This window comes from Aedes albopictus, chromosome 3, assembly GCF_035046485.1.
Source record: "Aedes albopictus strain Foshan chromosome 3, AalbF5, whole genome shotgun sequence".
Lineage (NCBI taxonomy): Eukaryota > Metazoa > Arthropoda > Insecta > Diptera > Culicidae > Aedes > Aedes albopictus.
The window spans coordinates 101,232,250-101,249,834 of record NC_085138.1 but is presented as its reverse complement, the minus strand read 5'-3'; the positions used below and the strand labels follow the sequence as shown (position 1 = coordinate 101,249,834).

Genomic DNA, 17,585 nt, shown 5'->3' with positions numbered 1-17,585 from the left:
CCAGGATCTTTTCGTAAAGGAAATTTCCTTGACTTCCTTGGGCATAGAGTATCTTCGTGCCTGCCACACGATATACACATGCAAAAATGGTCATTGGCAGAGGAAGCTCTCAGTTAATAACTGTGGAATTGCTCATAGAACACTAAGCTGAGAAGCAGGCTTTGTCCCAGTGAGGACGTTACGTCAAGAAGAGGAGAGGAATAGTTTCAATAAATACATCAAAAATGATGATTTTGGATTTTGATTAATTTAGAGTGAATATTTTAATTTTGAAAAAAATCTTGATATCAATAAAGATCCCTATTTTAGGGCCACGTGTTTCTGTCTTTCGTAGATACCGTTAAAGTGGATGGAATGGATTTATTCAATAATTCTGGAAATCTATTTCACTAGTGAAAATTATTTCACTAGCTACATACGTAAAGAGTTCAAATCATGAAAACACAGTTATTTATTATTTTTGATCCCTTCCAATGTACTAGGAGATATATTTTCCCCCATGAAAATCAAATGCTTTCTCGCCTCACAATGACTTCCGTCTCCATGACGTTGCTTGCTCCGTCTCCAAAGGACTCCGCATCGAGGTTCGCGGCCAACGCCGTGGACGTCGCAACGCTTGACTCCCGCGAAGCGCTTTGATCCGTTCCGTTGGGGACGGTCGCCGCCACCACCACCACATCGGGCATACTTGGTATCCATTTTGTTTGATGTTTCCGTGGAATGACAAAGAGTTTGGTGCGTGTTCGGCCGAGATTAGCCGACGGGGTCTTTTCCACAGTATCAGCGGCCATGCCGGTCTTTTCTGCGACGACGGCAGCTGTCGACACAATTTTCTGATTAGCACCACCCGCCGCCCGGTTCGGTCTCTTCTTTGCATCCTTCGGAAGAACGGATTTGAGCGCTCCGATGGGGAAAAATTCCTGATCCTTGAAACGGGCCGTCGCACTACCGAAGGCCACCTTCATGTTGCGGCCTCGCTTCCGGCGTCGGACCGGTATGTCAACGGTGTGCATTAGCAGGGTGGCCGGCTGCCGGTATGGATTCCATGCGAAGTTGTACGAGAAGTCATATCGTGCGGGAACGGCAATTCGACGCCGGTGGGGTGCAATTGACAGCGCCGGCTTTGGCATCGGTATGCTGGTTGGCAGTTGATAACGACCGGGCGGGGGCCTCCGAAAGGGTTCCGCACAGTATGAGTGGTGCACGGATGGGGTTGGCGGCAGCAGCGGTCCGGCGATTAATTGCTTCATACGGAGCCGCTGCTGGCAGTGACCTGTCACGATAGGAGGAACCTTCTTCGGCGGGATGTCAAATATGCCTTTGAAGTAGTGGTTCGGACCTGGTTCCAGAGGATTGCGCCAGCAAAGGGTGGGTTGGGACAGGGCCAGTCGAGAGTAGGCACGTTGCTTGTTTTTGTCGCCTGCAAGTAGGGGGTTAGGAATGGCATCAATGATGGAAATTGCAATTCTAATCAGTGGGGGGAGTGGAACAGGGAGGATACAGCGATAATTTTTTAAATCGAACAGATGGGTACATGTATGAGTTTATAAAATGATGGACTTCTCTTAGAATGGGTACATATGGAAACCTCAATAACGAACACCATTTTGGAGAAAAACAATCTTTTTCCGATGAATTACTCAAATGATAATTTTGACAATACTTGAAATTGGTTTTTGAACATGGGTGGGTATTAACCTTACCCGACCCCGACAACTCATTTTCAAAATGCTAGCATTTCATCAATTTTCATTCGATTTTTTTGAAGTCACTCTCAATCGATCACAAATTGACGTAAGTTTATTATGCTGAAGTGGCCAAGTAATATCCAGGACCACTCTGGAGATATTCCGGATTGTGCAATGGTCAGGGGTTTGCAATAATGGCTGAAAGTGTGATTATTACGTGTGTTATTGTGTTTGAACCATTAATTTTCAGCGAAATTTTTGTTGCGAACAGTGGAACACAACACTGCGTTCACCAGATTTCAATAAGTTGACCCATCCAGATCACCGTGACAGGTTCCGTGGGGCCTCATTGGTAACACTTCTGATTTTCAACCTAAACATGCCGTGGACATAACAATCTTCGATTTTTCTCAAACCAAAGGTACCAAATCTTCTTTTTTTGTCTATTTACCTAAGCTTCACATACGTACCTAATCTCTATACATATATAAAAATGCAGTGGCATCAGAGTTGATGTACACGTGCTGTAGTCCGATGTACGGGAGCCACATGGTAAGCGAGCTCCCAGGAGCTCTGTACATTTTGAGACTGAAAATTGCGTGCCTCATTTTTCCCAAGATGTGTCTCATGAGCTTCGTCTCATGCGCTGATTAAATTAGAAAATTTCACGACAAAAACTTCCTAAACGAACGAGAATCGATACCTTAACCTTTGCATTGAGAGTCCCTAGTCGTATCGTATAGACCAACCAGACACTTGAGTTGTGTACGGAAAAAAGTTGTTGAGGTTCTTCGTTACCAAGAAGTTGTTTTTCACCTTAGATACCAACAGCTCACGTAGCGCATGAGACGAGCTCCCCGGGAGCTAGGCGCTAAGCTCGCACCCACCAGATTTTAATGAGCCTCTTAGCAGCGCAGCACACTGCGATTTTGAAGAGCTGGGAGACAATTTGGTAGGAGGCTCGCTGTCACATTTATGTACACATGAGCAATGGGAAACTCTGAGTGGCATACGTGGGACCGCGTACAACTTGCGAACGGAAGGTCCGGTTTTGATCGTCTTAGTTTTGTTCTGTTAGTTTTCACCCAAGGAAGGTTTATGAGGCAAAAACACATGGAAAAATTTAGAGTTTTTGAAAATTGATCTTCCGTACATTTTGTGACCGGGGGACTTGGTCTTGTATAGAAACTTGAAACGTCAAAAAACGCAGTAGGCAAGACAAAGTTTGCCGGGTACAGCTAGTAGTTGCATATAGACAGTGATGAAACATAATAGCAACAATCAATATGCGACTGGAGTTTCGCCCGTGTTACCAGTTTCATCAATTTTCAATGACCCCATTCCCCCAGTACATCATTTTTGAATGCACACTAGAAGGCGGCGCTTTTGACGCTTGTTATTGTCAATCGTGTTGTCATCAACATCAAGTGAAAACTAAGACGGTGGTTCCAAGGTTCGTTTAAATAACTGTTTTTTTTTTTGAGTACAACCCGGGTAGACGTGAATATCATAATCATATCTTAAAACGATCAGATTTTGATGTCATATCTTAATATGATATTGATGAGATATTCAAAAAGTTGTCAAACATCTGCTCAATATCTCATCGTGATATGATTTCAAAATGAATACTTAATTTGATCTTTGGGAAGCCTAGTGCAACCCGCTGTATAAATGTCGAAATTTCCCAACATTGCGCATAAAAACTATTTTAAGTTTTCAACTTTCATTATGCGCCGTCCTCAAATAACGTAACGCTTCAGGAGATAGGGGTTCAATAAATTCCGTAACGCTTCAGGGGAATAGGGAAATACAGCCTAGCGTTACGACCCATACAAAAAAGATGGAGTTATCATACAAAAGCACTTTATGGATTCCGCCAGATCCTAATGAACCAACCACCGAGTTCAAAAATATCGAATTTAGCGTTACATAATAAATAGATGCTCCCTTATGTACACCACAAATTTTACAAACGAGCACTGGGACAAAAAGGAAGTAGAAGTGGCCTTCATTTTCAATAAGTGGGTTTATGGATGCGGCAATTGAACAACAACAAAAAAAACAGAGTAATCGGCACAAAAAAAATCGATATTTGCTTTTCTTTAACCCTCTAATACCCAAATTTTTTATTTTGATCTTAATATCATTTTTCGTCATCTAAAATCGATTTAAACATGTTTTGGAAGATGATTCTTTTTAATTCTCGATTTCGTGAATTTCAGTTTTTGATTTTTCTAATTTTTGTTTTTGAACATCCCCACACTTTTATATTTTTCCTGGAAGCCAATTCGGGGAACGGATTTTTTGAGATGAAAACATTTTGAGATTTTATGATTATTGTTGAAATATTATTATTTTAAATTTTTTTCAGAGAAAATTTTATTTTCCGTGTAATTTTAAGGAAAATGTTTTTAGAGTGTATTCGATTCCCTTAAACTATTAAACAAGGATAGAATGATTTGGGAAAAATTCAAAATATGTTAATTGTAGCGATTCAATACAAAATAAACAATGACTTCCAGAAGGTGACTAAAACATCAATTTTTCAATGATTTAAAAAAAATGTAAATACGCTTTAAAATACACCAAAATCCATTTTGAGATATACAGAACAGTCCTAAATATCTGCCAAAAATATAAAAAAAATGGTTTTCCACGGAACAAAAATTACAAAAATGCTCAAACTATACCCCGTCTAGAGGCGGGATTGGGTATTAGAGGGTTAAAAAAGGCATAATTAGGTTAGGTTAGGCAAGGAATCATATAGCCAGGCTTTTTGCGTTATTTCGTTGCAGAGATTGAGAATTTACCTTCTCACCATACAAAAATTCAGCTCATTACTACAATCTAGTACTTCACTCAAACATGTTCTACGCATGTCGTTTTTAAAGTTTGGATCACTAGCTTTGTAAACAATTCAGAGAAAGAGCATAAAATGTGAAATCATCTAGAGAAAAGTGCTCTCTTAATTTTGGAAAATATGCAATTCCTAATTGAGCCTTAATTCATTTTTATTTTCCATACCATCACGTCAGTTTGCAAATTTTGGGTGGAAATTGTATAAATATTCTGTAATAGAACATTTACCATTGAGAAATCTGAAAAATACTGCTCAAGATCAAAATTAGCTCTTCACATTTCCATCTGCAACATCCAGAATTCGAAAGATCTGAAAATTACTGCTCAAGATCAAAATCAGTTCTTTGACACATTCATCTATAACATCCGAAAATTGTAAGATCTGAAAACTACTATTCAAGATCATAATTAGTTCTTTCACACACTCATCTACAACATGGCGGGGCCAAACCAACACAACTACCATGACTCGCAAACACCTTGGAAAACGTAGAACTTGATGCTCTTGTTACCTCCAATTTTCAGATATGAGTCGTAGTGCAGTGGTAATGTTACTGCTCATAAATCACAAGGTCATAAATTCGATTCTGGTCGCGGTCATTTTCTTTTTTTTTACTCTTATCCATCTGTCAGATCATTTTATGATATTGGTTAGATGTGCTACAGCCCAGATCTCCCCAGATATTAGTCTGATCTTTTAACATCAAAATGAGATATTATTATGTTCTTCCCCATACTATTTTTTGATCTTATTTATGATCTTTTATCTCTTATGTCAAACAAACCAATAGCTAATTATGATCTTGAGTACTTCACTGAGGAATATCAAATGATGATACTGTTTTGATTTTTACTTCTACTCGGGAAGCACCAATTTTTGAATACCTATTTCCAGAAGTACTTATACCTCCTACTGACGAATTTATTTTAAAACAACGGTTAACCCATGGGTTAACCCCACAAGTAGACCACGCCGTCCTAGAGGTGGATGCGCCGTTAATACCAAACTGTATCGGTCAAGCTAACGACCGCTTCTGGAATGTGTGGCGTGTTGTGACCGGAGGTTCAAAAATGGTTATTCGCATCCGAGTTGGTCGGCCAAATCGACGGGCCGCTTGTGGAAAAGAGATAAATTACATAGAATTTCTTTTATTTCTCCTGCGTGTCGGTGGAAAGCAGATAATCGGAGGGGTGTCTGGGTGGAAGGTTTGGGATTCTTGTGGGCTAGCTAGTTTGTGTTGTAAGTCACTGATGCGAGATGTTCGTCTTCTGTTTCGGAGAGATTAATCGGTGAAAAATTAACAATGAAATAAGAGTGGTTGAACGGTCAATGAAGCAGCCAGATTGCGTGGTGTATTAGCGGACCCGTATGCAAATCTAACGGAGCAATACAGTCGTATTACACACGCTTGCGCAATCTCACCAACTATAACCGGATATTCGAATTCCACGAGCATGCAGGAAGAGGAAGGAGGGAGATCAATGCCTTTCTGCAATATATATGTACTTATTTCAATAGTTTATTCCCAGGTGCAACACGGCATCGAACCTGTCTCAACTCCACCCAAGCCATGGGCCTGACCATTATTCCGTATTCGTTGCTTTGTGATTAGTCCAGTCTGTGGTCTGTGTCGCCCGACACTCATCGTGCCCCATGCCCAAAAACAGCCCCGATACCACTGCATGGTGGGCATGGTGCCCCTCTTAGCCATCCGTTCACATCCGGATGCATTCGATGGCTTAGACACTTCGTCGTTTGTTCCATAAGATTTTCCGAGGCCAACAGAATTTCATGACGTTTTCAGCATTCGAAAAAAAAAAAAACAAACAATAATATCTCGTAATCATAGTTACGAGCTGTTTACGAGATCCCTCCTGAAGTTTTGTTTGCTTTGATGGAGTGGCGAAAAAGGCGCGTTGAAGCGTCGCTCCAAGCGAAATGAGGAACAGGCGAATTTACTGGGGGAGCGAATGGCGTCAAAAAATCTAACGCATTTGTTCCTGACTTTAATATCTTGAAGTTAATTCTATGATAATAGTAGCTTAGGGTAAGGGAGGTATTTTGGACCGCTTTAGGAAGTGGATGAACAATTCAACGATAAAAGAAGGTTCCCACTTCTAAATATGGATAATATCAGTGGGCATTACGTAGAGCAACATGTTTTCTGTCGAAAAAGGCCAAACAGAACTCAAAATTGTTGTAGTAAATACAAGAAATATCAAAACTCCTGAAGGATCTCGGGCTTCTATTTTGGACCACCTGACTGTATTTTGGACCACCAAGTGCACATATTTTGGCCCACCAAATTAAACTTCAATTGATTGATAAAATGAAAGCCACTCAGCAAAAAAATAAACATAGTTAAAACTACGTGAAATTTACATCTTCTCTATTCATTTTTTGAGGCAGGGAACGTTTAAAAATTACGTAACGGTAAAAAAGATGAAATTTTGTTGCTACAGTGGTTTTTCGGTTTTATCACGGTCAAAAAAAAATTTAACCGTGATATAAACGAAACCGTGAATTTAGCGGAACGAGAAATAAATGTAAATTTTTCATCCAAAATCTTTCAGCTGCAAAATATATAAGTCGTAGCTTATATTTTTTAACTGTTTTGGTGGACTGGACAATGCAGTATTTATTTTATATTGATTTCAGAATGTTTTAAAACAAGTGTGATAAAAACGAAATAAAAATCGTGATATAATCGAACAGAAAACCGTGAATTTGGGCGAGTAGTGATTAAAACGACTAGTGATAAAACCGAAACGCCACTGTATTGCCAGTTTTTACGCATTGTTGTATGATGTTTCATAAAAAAATGTTACGCAAAACGTGTATTTATTAACTATTGCATGACGTAAGTCACCATGTATAAATTACGTAACGCTTCATAGAAAGTGTGAAAGTCTAGTGATTTTGCTAAATATAAAGGTGTTCCACACATATTGTAATGAGTGGAAAGGTCATCAAAAATAAAGTAATTTGAATGATACGTAATTTGTCAAACATACATAAGATAACACATTGTCTCAGTCATCAACTAATTGCCGAGAAGGACAACTTTTCTTAACTGGATAACTGAACACCTGAAATCTTCAACTTGTCGAAAAGTTGTTAGGGCACAAATCGAATCGAAACGAAATAACTTGGCGAAAAGTTGTTAGAACAAATCGAACACACAACAATCTCATTGTGAAATAAACGTATAACAACCCAGGTCACGGGAGAACTTATTCTATTTATCTGTTTTCAGAGTACATTATTGCGGATTTTTAGAAAATTTTCCACTCTGCGGTAGCCGCCGAGTTCTACCGCATCTGTCAAAGTCCTACCGCAGGCTTGAAAATCATCATATCATTGAAACTGAAGACCAAATCAAAGTATGCTTGCAAGGTGAATTGCACTAAAAACCAACAACAAACAATGATCATCGGCGTCGTATCCTAGGCTATCCAAGGCATCGCTAGGTTAGATCAATGATAGCTCAGTTAAAATCAGTAGTCTGACAGCTGCGGTAGCTTTTTGTTCTACCGTAAAACGGAAAGTTTTCTTCAAATTAGCATGAATGTTTTCTCCCTTTAGAAGGAACTGGAGAGATGGATCTGACAGGTGGTCCAAAATATGTCCACATCTGATTATGTTGAACATATTTTGGCCATACCTCAAACCACCATTTTAGTAAATATTATCGCTCCACCGAGATTAAGAACAGTTTATTTTGAGTTCTTACATGGCCCTAACTACATTCACATGAAATAAATATTTATTTGTAAAATTTAATACCTCTTCGAAGCCGACTACAAATTTGTCACCTTCTTTGTTTTTGGTGCTTTTCCGTGCGTTTCATTGGAAGTGAAAACATTTTCTCTATTTTTGATACTGAACAGCATATTTAACTGACATCCAAAATAAAGGTCATCACACAGTTGAATACTTCTCGTGTTCCAATAAAAATTTACCAAGATTTAGTAGAGATTATGTGATAAATATCATAAAACTCCCTAGGTGGGCCAAAATACCTGCACGGTCCAAAATACCTCCACTACCCTATTCGAAGAATTAGATTTTTTTTATTCCGGCAGTCGTAAACGATCTTCAAAAACTCATGTGTTCGATCTCGCCCCGTTGTCGGCGTCATCACTGGCTGCTGCGAGATAAACCAAGTGCGTGCAGAGTTTGAGGCATTTAAAGCCCTGCCTATATATTGTTCCATTCAACGCAGCATCTATCACCACAATCCAGCGTGCTGCTTCTCTGCTTTGGCACCAATCCACGATTGCGCCAAACTGCAGAAAGCAGTGCGCGCGGCAATTAAATAATGGATGTTTGTCCGTACTGTGTGTACCTATAAAAAGAGCACACGAATTGATGTGATGTAGATAGTAAGTTGAAGATCACTCCCGAGCAGGCGTGTGCCTCTCGGGGGCAAACAAATCCAAATTGTTTGAAATAGTAGTTGTTTTCGTCGTCGTCTGGATCCCTCCCCATCTAATCCACACAACGTTGAGTCCGAACCCGGACGAAACACCATGTTTTTGCAGAAAAGTATCAAAATTTTGAACACATTTTTTCAGCGCTCTCATCGCTTCGATATTGTACGTCACAGAATAGACTTTCAATGCAAAATAAAACATTTTCAAATAGGTACTATGCTTACTTACCGATCAGGCTAAGGCCGGGGTGGCCTCTGCTGTACAGTACATAGTAGCCGCCTCCATTCCACTCGGTCCATGGCTGTTTGTCTCCAGTTCCGCACTCTGCGTAGGGTCCGCAGATCGTGCTCCACTTGGTCGACCCACCTAGCTCGCTGCGCTCCACGTCTTCTTGTACCGGTCGGGTTGCTATCCGACATCCTGATGATGTGACCCGCCCACCGTAGCCTCCCGATTTTCGCGGTATGGACGATGGTTGGTTCTCTCAGCAGCTGATGCAGCTCGTGGTTCATTCGCCTTCTCCAAGTCCCGTCTTCCATCTGCACTCCGTCGTAGATGGTACGCAACACCTTCCCTTCGAAAACTCCAAGGGCGCGTTGGTCCTCTGCACGTAGGGTCCATGTTTCGTGTCCATAGAGAACGACCGGTCTAATCAGCGTTTTGTAGATGGTTAACTTCGTGTTACGGTGAACTTTATTCGATCGTAGAGTTCTGCGGAGTCCAAAGTAAGCACGATTTCCTGCCGCAATGCGCCTCTGAATTTCTCTGCTGGTGTCGTTGTCGGCGGTCACCAGTGAGCCCAAGTACACGAATTCTTCAACCGCCTCGATTTCATCACCGTCGATATAAATTCGGGGTGGCAGGCGCGGTGATTCCTCCCTGGAGCCCTTTGCCATCATGTACTTTGTCTTCGACACATTAATGACTAATCCGATTCGCTTGGCTTCACTCTTTAGTCGAATGTACGTTTCCGCCATCGTCTCAAATTTACGAGCAATAATATCAATATCATCAGCGAAAGCAAGCAGCTGAACGGACTTCGTGAAAATCGTTCCACTCGTGTTTATCCCCGCTCTCCTAATTACACCCTCTAAAGCAATGTTGAACAGCAAGCACGAAAGACCATCACCTTGCCGTAACCCTCTGCGAGATTCGAAGGGGCTCGAGGGTGTCCCTGATACTCGAACTACGCACATCGCTCGATCCATCGTCGCCTTGATCAATCGTATCAGTTTATCCGGGAATCCGTATTCGTGCATAATCTGCCATAGCTGTTCTCGATCGATTGTATCATACGCCGATTTGAAATCGATGAACAAGTGATGTGTGGGCACGTTGCATTCGCGGCATTTCTGCAACACCTGGCGGATGGCGAACACCTGGCCCGTTGTAGCGCGTTAGCCCATGAATCCACCATGATATTGCCCCACGAAATCTCTTGCAGTCGGTGATAGACGGTGGCATAAAATTTGAGAGAGTATCTTGTAGGCAGCGCTCAATAGTATGATCCCGCGGTAGTTCCCGCAATCCAACTTGTCGCCCTTTTTGTAGATGGGACACACGATACCTTCCATCCACTCCTCCGGTAATACTTCCTCCTCCCAGTGTAGTGCTCTCACCAGCGCTTCTCCACCGTATTTTAGAAGCTCGCTTGGTAGTTGATCTGCTCCAGCGGCTTTGTTGTTTTTCAACCGGCCAACCTCCTCCTCAATCTCTTGCAGGTCAGGGGCCGGAAGTCTTTCATCCTGTGCACATACTCCTAGATCTGTTACCACGCCACCTTCGGTACTTGCAACGTCGCCATTGAGGTGCTCATCGTAATGCTGCCGCCACATCTCGACCACCTCACGCTCGCTCGTGAGAATATTCCCGTGATTATCTCGGCACATGTCGGCCTCTGCGCGAGCGGTTCAGCTTCTCGTAGAACTTTCGTGTGTCCTTAGCGCGGTACAGCTCTTCCATCGCTTCGTGATCTCGTTCTTCCTGCTGGCGCTTCTTCATCCGGAAGACTGAGTTCTGCCTGTTCCGCGCCTGTCTGTAACGTGCCTCATTCGCTCTCGTACGGTGTTGCAGCATTTTCGCCCATGCTGCATTCTTATCGTTTTTCAACTGTTCACATTCGCCGTCGTACCAGTCGTTTCTGTGATTCGGAGTCGCGAAGCCTAGTGCTGTAGCCGAGGTACTACCTATGGCGGATCGGATGTCCCTCCAGCCATCTTCAAGTGTAGCTGCGTCAAGCTGCTCTTCCGTTGGTAGGGCCACTGCTAACTGCTGCGCGTAGTCTTGAGCCACTTCTACGTTACGCAGCTGCTCGATGTTGAGCCGCGGCGTTCATCAGCGACTAAGTAGTGATCCGAATCAATATTCGCACTGCGGTATGTGCGGACATTGGTTGTATCTGCGAAGAATTTACCGTCGATTAGAACGTGGTCGATTTGGTTTTCTGTTTGATGGTCGGGTGATCTCCAGGTGGCTTTGTGGATATCTTTGCGGGGGAAGAAGGTGCTTCGGACTACCATACCACGGGAGGCTGCAAAGTTTACGCATCGCTGGCCGTTATCATTCGATACGGCGTGCAGGCTGTTTGGCCCAATTAGCGGTCTGTACACCCGAGCAGAGGAAAATATCAAATTAATAACTACGAAATCACATAACCTGTTTTTACATCTTGTTTTGTTATTATTTAATTATCAAGGAATAGCTTTTCCATAACAATTTATGTTGGACAATCTCATTTAGTTATAATCAAGCTATTGATATACATTCACTTAATTACATTTCAATAACATGTTTTGTTGAAGTACAAGTATTGTTATTTTTGTACTATTGATCAACTTATCAACAATAGCACAACAGTAACAAGTTTTGAAATTAAAGTGACAATTCGATAATAATGATCTATCCTTTTGTTTTGTTCCATATTTGTATTCAGTTAGGAAGGAAATTTCCAAACGAATCCTCTGAAAATTCCTCAAATAATATTCGGGAAAACACTTGGAAGTTCTGGAAGACCCTTCGAAACCCTGGAGAAGTCTTCAAAAGAACTTCTGTCGTAATCTTCTTAGAAATTCCAAGAGTAATTCTTCTGAGCTATTATTAGAATTCTTGGCAAAATCTTTTGGAAAACTCTAGGAGAAGTCTTCGGATAAAAAAACTCCTGGTGAAATTCTCTAAGAAATTTTCAGAGAAATCTCAAGATGAAATTCGGGACAAATAATCACGGGAAATTCTGAAGAAATCCTTGAAGGGATTCTGTTCATAATTCTGGAGAAATTTCTGGAGGAGCCTTTGAAAATCTGTGAATGATTTCGTGAAAGAACTCTCGGAGAAATTTTTGGAAGATTTTTCTTTTGCATTCTCTTATAATGAATTAAAAACTGAATATAGTATTTTTCGATCATTTAAAGTATTTTTACTCATGTTATTTATGGGTTTGTGAGACAAAGTGAATAATTTTATATAATAAGGGTCTGTTCTAATTAGCGAATAAAACTTATTTTTTACCTAAATTTGACAGTTCGACACTCAAACTTGACAGTTCACCTAAGGAATTAATTATCGAACTGTCGTTTAAGTGAAAATTAATTTTAATTCTCCAATTGGAAAAACCCCAAGTATCATAATTTACTTAGTTACGATTTTGATATCATATCAAATTTTGCTTTCCGATTATTATCAATAACAAATTAATATCAAAATTTGTTATTGAAATATTTTCTAAATTCACTGTTATTAAGTTGTTATTGAAACTAACAAAACAAGCTATTAAAATGGTTTTCTAAGAACATTTTTTTGTTATGATATTTGTTATTTTGCCGCTTATGACAGGCAAGTTTATATCATAAAATGTTATGTTAATAACTTAAAAATAATCGATTCTATTATTCAGTTATTTTACCCAAATAACACAGCTCCTTATGCTGTTGTTATTCCCTTCTGCTCGGGCAATTCCTCCCTTCCTACCTGCGCGTTCATGTCGCCGACAACGATTTTCACGTCACGCGGCGAGCAACCACCGTATGTTTGCTCTAGTAATCCTACATTATAGAGATCTGCGGAGGCGGCCATTGTGAGCCAATCGGACAGAGAGAACTGTCAAAGTGTGAGCCAAATGAACATGCTTATCGTTCGTATGAAGGCGTCGTTTGAATGGTATTGCAATCGGAACTAAATAAATAAAAATTATTTATTTTTAACATCGAGAAATTGGCGGCATATGTATGTTTAGTAAAAAGATAAAAATTTATTAATTCTGCTTTCAAAAGCTCATGCTTATGACGACACTTTTGTTGCTGAACTTGTCGAAAAAACTTCCATTGCTGCTTTTTGCTTCACTTCTGCCGATATGATAAGCGTAACACTTTTGCATTGAATTTCAGATTTCTTCGATTGCTCCGCTATTTCAACAAAAAATTGAAAAAAAAAATCTACCATAATTAGAAAATGTAAACAAAACAACTTGCACCACAACGAAGTCACGCAAAAAGTTTGAACATCTAGCTTTGTGGTAAGTGTTGGAAGCTGTTGTAAACAAAACAAACAGCGTTGCCGAATCGACGTATGCAACTTCCGCTCATCTCTATGTAGAGGATTTCTAGTTTGCTCTAACTGCGCGTAGAACGCTTCTTTCTCGTCATCAGGTCTCCCTTCGTGTGGGCAGTGGACGTTGATGATGCTGTAGTTGAAGAAACGGCCCTTAACTCTCAACATGCACATCCTTGCGTTGATCGGCTGCCACCCGATCACACGTTGTCGCATCTTGCCCAACACTATAAATCCTGTTCCCAGTTCATTGGTGGTGTCACAGCTTTGGTAGAAGGTAGCCGCTCGATGCCCGCTTTTCCACACTTTCTGTTCAGTCCAACAAAGTTCCTGCAACGCCACGATGTCGAAGTTGCGGGGATGTAGTTCGTTGTAAATTATCCTGTCACATCCTGCGAAACCTAGTGACTTGCAGTTCCATGTTCCAAGTTTCCAATCGTAGTCCTTATTTCGTCGCGTGGGTCTTTGCCGATTATATCGAGTCGTGTTTTCTCCTATGTTATTCGCAATGGGGATTTTTACGGGTGGCTTATTGGGCCTACGCCAACACTCCTGTCTCGCCGGAGGGCCATCGTGCCAGTTCTGTTTAACGTCCCAACCAACACTAGGACGACCACACTGATGGGGCTACCACCTTGGATCTAGCTGGGCGTGGTGCAGCGTTTCTTACTCAGCCGCTGGATGCCAGAACATACGCTATTTGAGCCGCACCTCCTTGGTGAACAAACGCTTGAATCGTACCTCCTCAATCTAGCTGAAATCAGAAGGCCAACAGTGCCCAGGCTGCACTACCAGCTAAGCACACAACTCTTAGCTGGCGGTCTTTGTCATCGCTTGACCCGTGGAAGCATGAGGTAGGAACTTGTGAGGTCCAGAGCTATGTTGGACGCTCTCCTTTTCGACTCACAGTTTTGCAGCCGCGGTTATTCAGAATGAATAAGAAGAATCTTAAATTATTGTTCTTCATTGGACCTTGTGTAAAAGTAGATAACGTCCGATGTTCAACAATGCCCATTTGTATTGGTTTCCCATCAAATTCATTCGCTTTTTCCTTACCTGGTCGTATTTTTCCCACAAAGTATCGTTTCGGATGACCGAGTCGATCCATTTCGGCTGGAAGGCTGATTCCTCCTAGCTCTTCGTTACGGTACGGACCTCCGTGGGTGGCTGCTACCCTCGAAATCAATGAGAAACGTTCACCTGGAATGGATAAAATATGATAAACAGAGAAGAAAAAAAGAACGATCCCAAGTCAGCAATTCGCTCTAGTCGTTGTCGTCATCACCACCACCATCGTTGTTGAAACGGCAGCAGTAGCACGTTTGTTCAACGTGAATTCCATTCTGGAGTTGTTGCGCGTTATTCGGACGATTAAATCAATTTGCTTTGCCGGTTTGGCTCGTTTCGTTGTTGGTTGGGTGGTCTAGTTGGTAGCGAATGAGAGCCGATTTTTCGTGTTGATCGTTTCTCAATGGACGGTGCCGAATTGGAACCCATAAACGCGTGCACAAAATTACCTGTGAAACATTGATAAGGTCCTTTGGTGCCGGTTGATTTGCTAGCCGAATCCGAAATGTTGTTGGCCAAACGGTACCTGTTGAGTAAATTCAGAAGTAGCTTGCTTAGGAATCAGTTGTTGAATAGAATTTTGTGGTATAGGCTTCTGTTGCTGAGGTTAGTAACCAATTTATGGAAAATTAAGGATTTATCTTTGCTCGTGAAATATTTTTCTGGAGCTCGTCATTGTTTTTGTTAATATCTGCATATGATTGGGATTACTTCATGTTTTCCTTTGATATTTTCTCCATCATAATGGAAACCTATCCGAAGATTTTTTGAAAATATCTTCATAATGTTTTCCATGACTAACTGGAGTTTTTGCAATAATTAATCATCCAGTTTGTCTATGTTTATTAGCATCTGTATTCCTTTAAGAATAATTCTTCAGTGTCATTGTTCCCAGTGCATTCTTGCGGGAATTTCTCTAAAGTTAGTTTTATTACTCATATACTGCCGTGAATCGCATATCTCTCCCATTTGCATAGGAAATCCAGCAAAGATGGGACTGATATGCGATTCACGGCAGTATGCTGCATATACTCAACTCAGAGAATAATCCTCAAGAAATGTTAATTGACGTATTGCCGGAAGGAACTTTGAAAAAAAAAATTGAAAGTAATCTTATATAAAAGCCTTGAAACTATCTTTGGAGGAAACCCTCGAGATATTCCTGCAAGAGTTCCTTAGTGGAATACCAAGAGAAATTCATGAAGAATTTTCTGGAGGTATTTCCAGAGAACTCTAAAATAATAGAATCCTTGAAAAAAAAAATACTCTTGAACTCAATTCCGGGTGTATTCAACAAAAAAAAAATCCTGGAAGGATCCCTGGAAGAATTCAGAAAGACTCATTTCTGGGCGAATTCCTGGAAAGATGTCTGGAAAATCCCTGGAAGAATTATTTTTCATTTTTTTTCATTTTTATGGGTTTTTAGTTGGAGCTGCGTGATAGCTTATTTGTCTAGGCTGAACCCGTTAGTCAAATTTCATCTCTACAAAGACCAATGTTTAGACGGAATAGGCTATGTTGTCCAATTTAACACTAGTTTTAAAACTGTGCCTTAGTAGTTTTAATCGAAATTTTGCATTTTCCCTCCCATAGATGTATTAGCCATTAGTCATGTCCGTCCTCAGTCATGTGAAGTCTATGAAGCTATTCCCGAGCAGAAGGGAATAACAACAGCATAAGGAGCTGTGTTATTTGGGCAAAATAACTGAATAATAAAATCGATTATTTTTAAGTTATTACCATAACTCTCTCTCTCTCTTCTTGGCGTAACGTCCTCATTGGGACAAAGCCTGCTTCTCAGCTTAGTGTTCTATGAGCACTTCCACAGTTATTAACTGAGAGCTTCCTCTGCCAATGACCATTTTGCATGCGTATATCGTGTGGCAGGCACGAAGATACTCTATGGTCTCTATGCCCAAGGAAGTCGAGGAAATTTCCTTTACGAAAAGATCCTGGACCGACCGGGAATCGAACCCGTCACCCTCAGCATGGTCATGCTGAATACCCGTGCGTTTACCGCCTCGGCTATATGGGCCCTATTACCATAACATATTGTGTTATAAACTTGTCTGTCATAAGCGGCAAAATAACAAATTCCATAACAAAAAAATGTTCCTGGAAAACCATTTCAATAACTTGTTTTGTTAGTTTCAGTAATAACTTAATAACAGTGAATTCGGAAAATATTTCAATAACAAATTTTGATATTAATATGTTATTGATAATAATCGGAGAGCATAATTTGCTATGATACCAAACTCGTTACTAAATAAGTTGTAATACTTATTATATAAAATTATTCGCTTTGTCTCACAAACCCGCCAATAACATGAGGTTCATCACTCTGACGTAAGAAATATTTTCAAATGATCGAAAAATACTATATTCAGCTTTTAATTTATTCTAAGAGATTTGAAGTCACAAGATAATCGAACTTTTGTAATTTCTATATTATCAAATACGGCGAGCTTCGATTTCCCCGTGTAATTTGTATACTGTTATACTTTAATTGTTTTCGAAGCACGTGTGACCTTTGTTTTTTTTTCAGCATAGAAACTGAAGAATTTTTAGAATGCTCAACAGTTTTGCAGAAAATTTTTGGGATATTGGAAATATTGTACAGATTATTACAATTTTCCTGGAAAGATTGTTTTAATTCCTCCGATTTTTCCCTGGATTCGAGAATTATGTCGAATATTCCTCCTAGAATCTACAAGAATTCCTTCAAAAATTTTGCTATAATTTCTCCTGAACTTCCTCTGATGATACCTACAGGACTTTCACCAGAAATTTTTGCAATATTTTTTTTCTAAAATTCCGCTGTTTATTTCTCTAAGGATTTCGTCAAAAACTCCTTTTATGTTTATCAAATGACTTTATCATAAAATTCTTCCAAAAATTTGTCAGCAGATTTGGTCATAAACTTTTCTATAAATGACTCCGAAAATCTTCCAGAAATTTCTCCGAGAGTTCTTTGACGGAATCTTT

At 40.4% G+C, this 17,585-nt stretch overlaps 1 protein-coding gene across 1 annotated transcript in view; it reads right to left on the bottom strand.

Annotated features, from left to right (window-relative positions):
- Nucleotides 1–446: 446 nt before the first annotated feature.
- Nucleotides 447–17,585, bottom strand: part of LOC109411980 (uncharacterized) — a 78,420-nt gene continuing 61,281 nt past the window's right edge. Inside the window, exons 4-6 of the mRNA XM_062857072.1 lie at nucleotides 15,047–15,123; nucleotides 14,586–14,729; nucleotides 447–1,420 (exon numbers count right to left, since the gene is read on the bottom strand). Coding sequence (XP_062713056.1) covers nucleotides 507–1,420; nucleotides 14,586–14,729; nucleotides 15,047–15,123 — 1,135 coding nt within the window. The 3' untranslated portion in view covers nucleotides 447–506. The remainder of the gene's footprint in view (nucleotides 1,421–14,585; nucleotides 14,730–15,046; nucleotides 15,124–17,585) is intronic.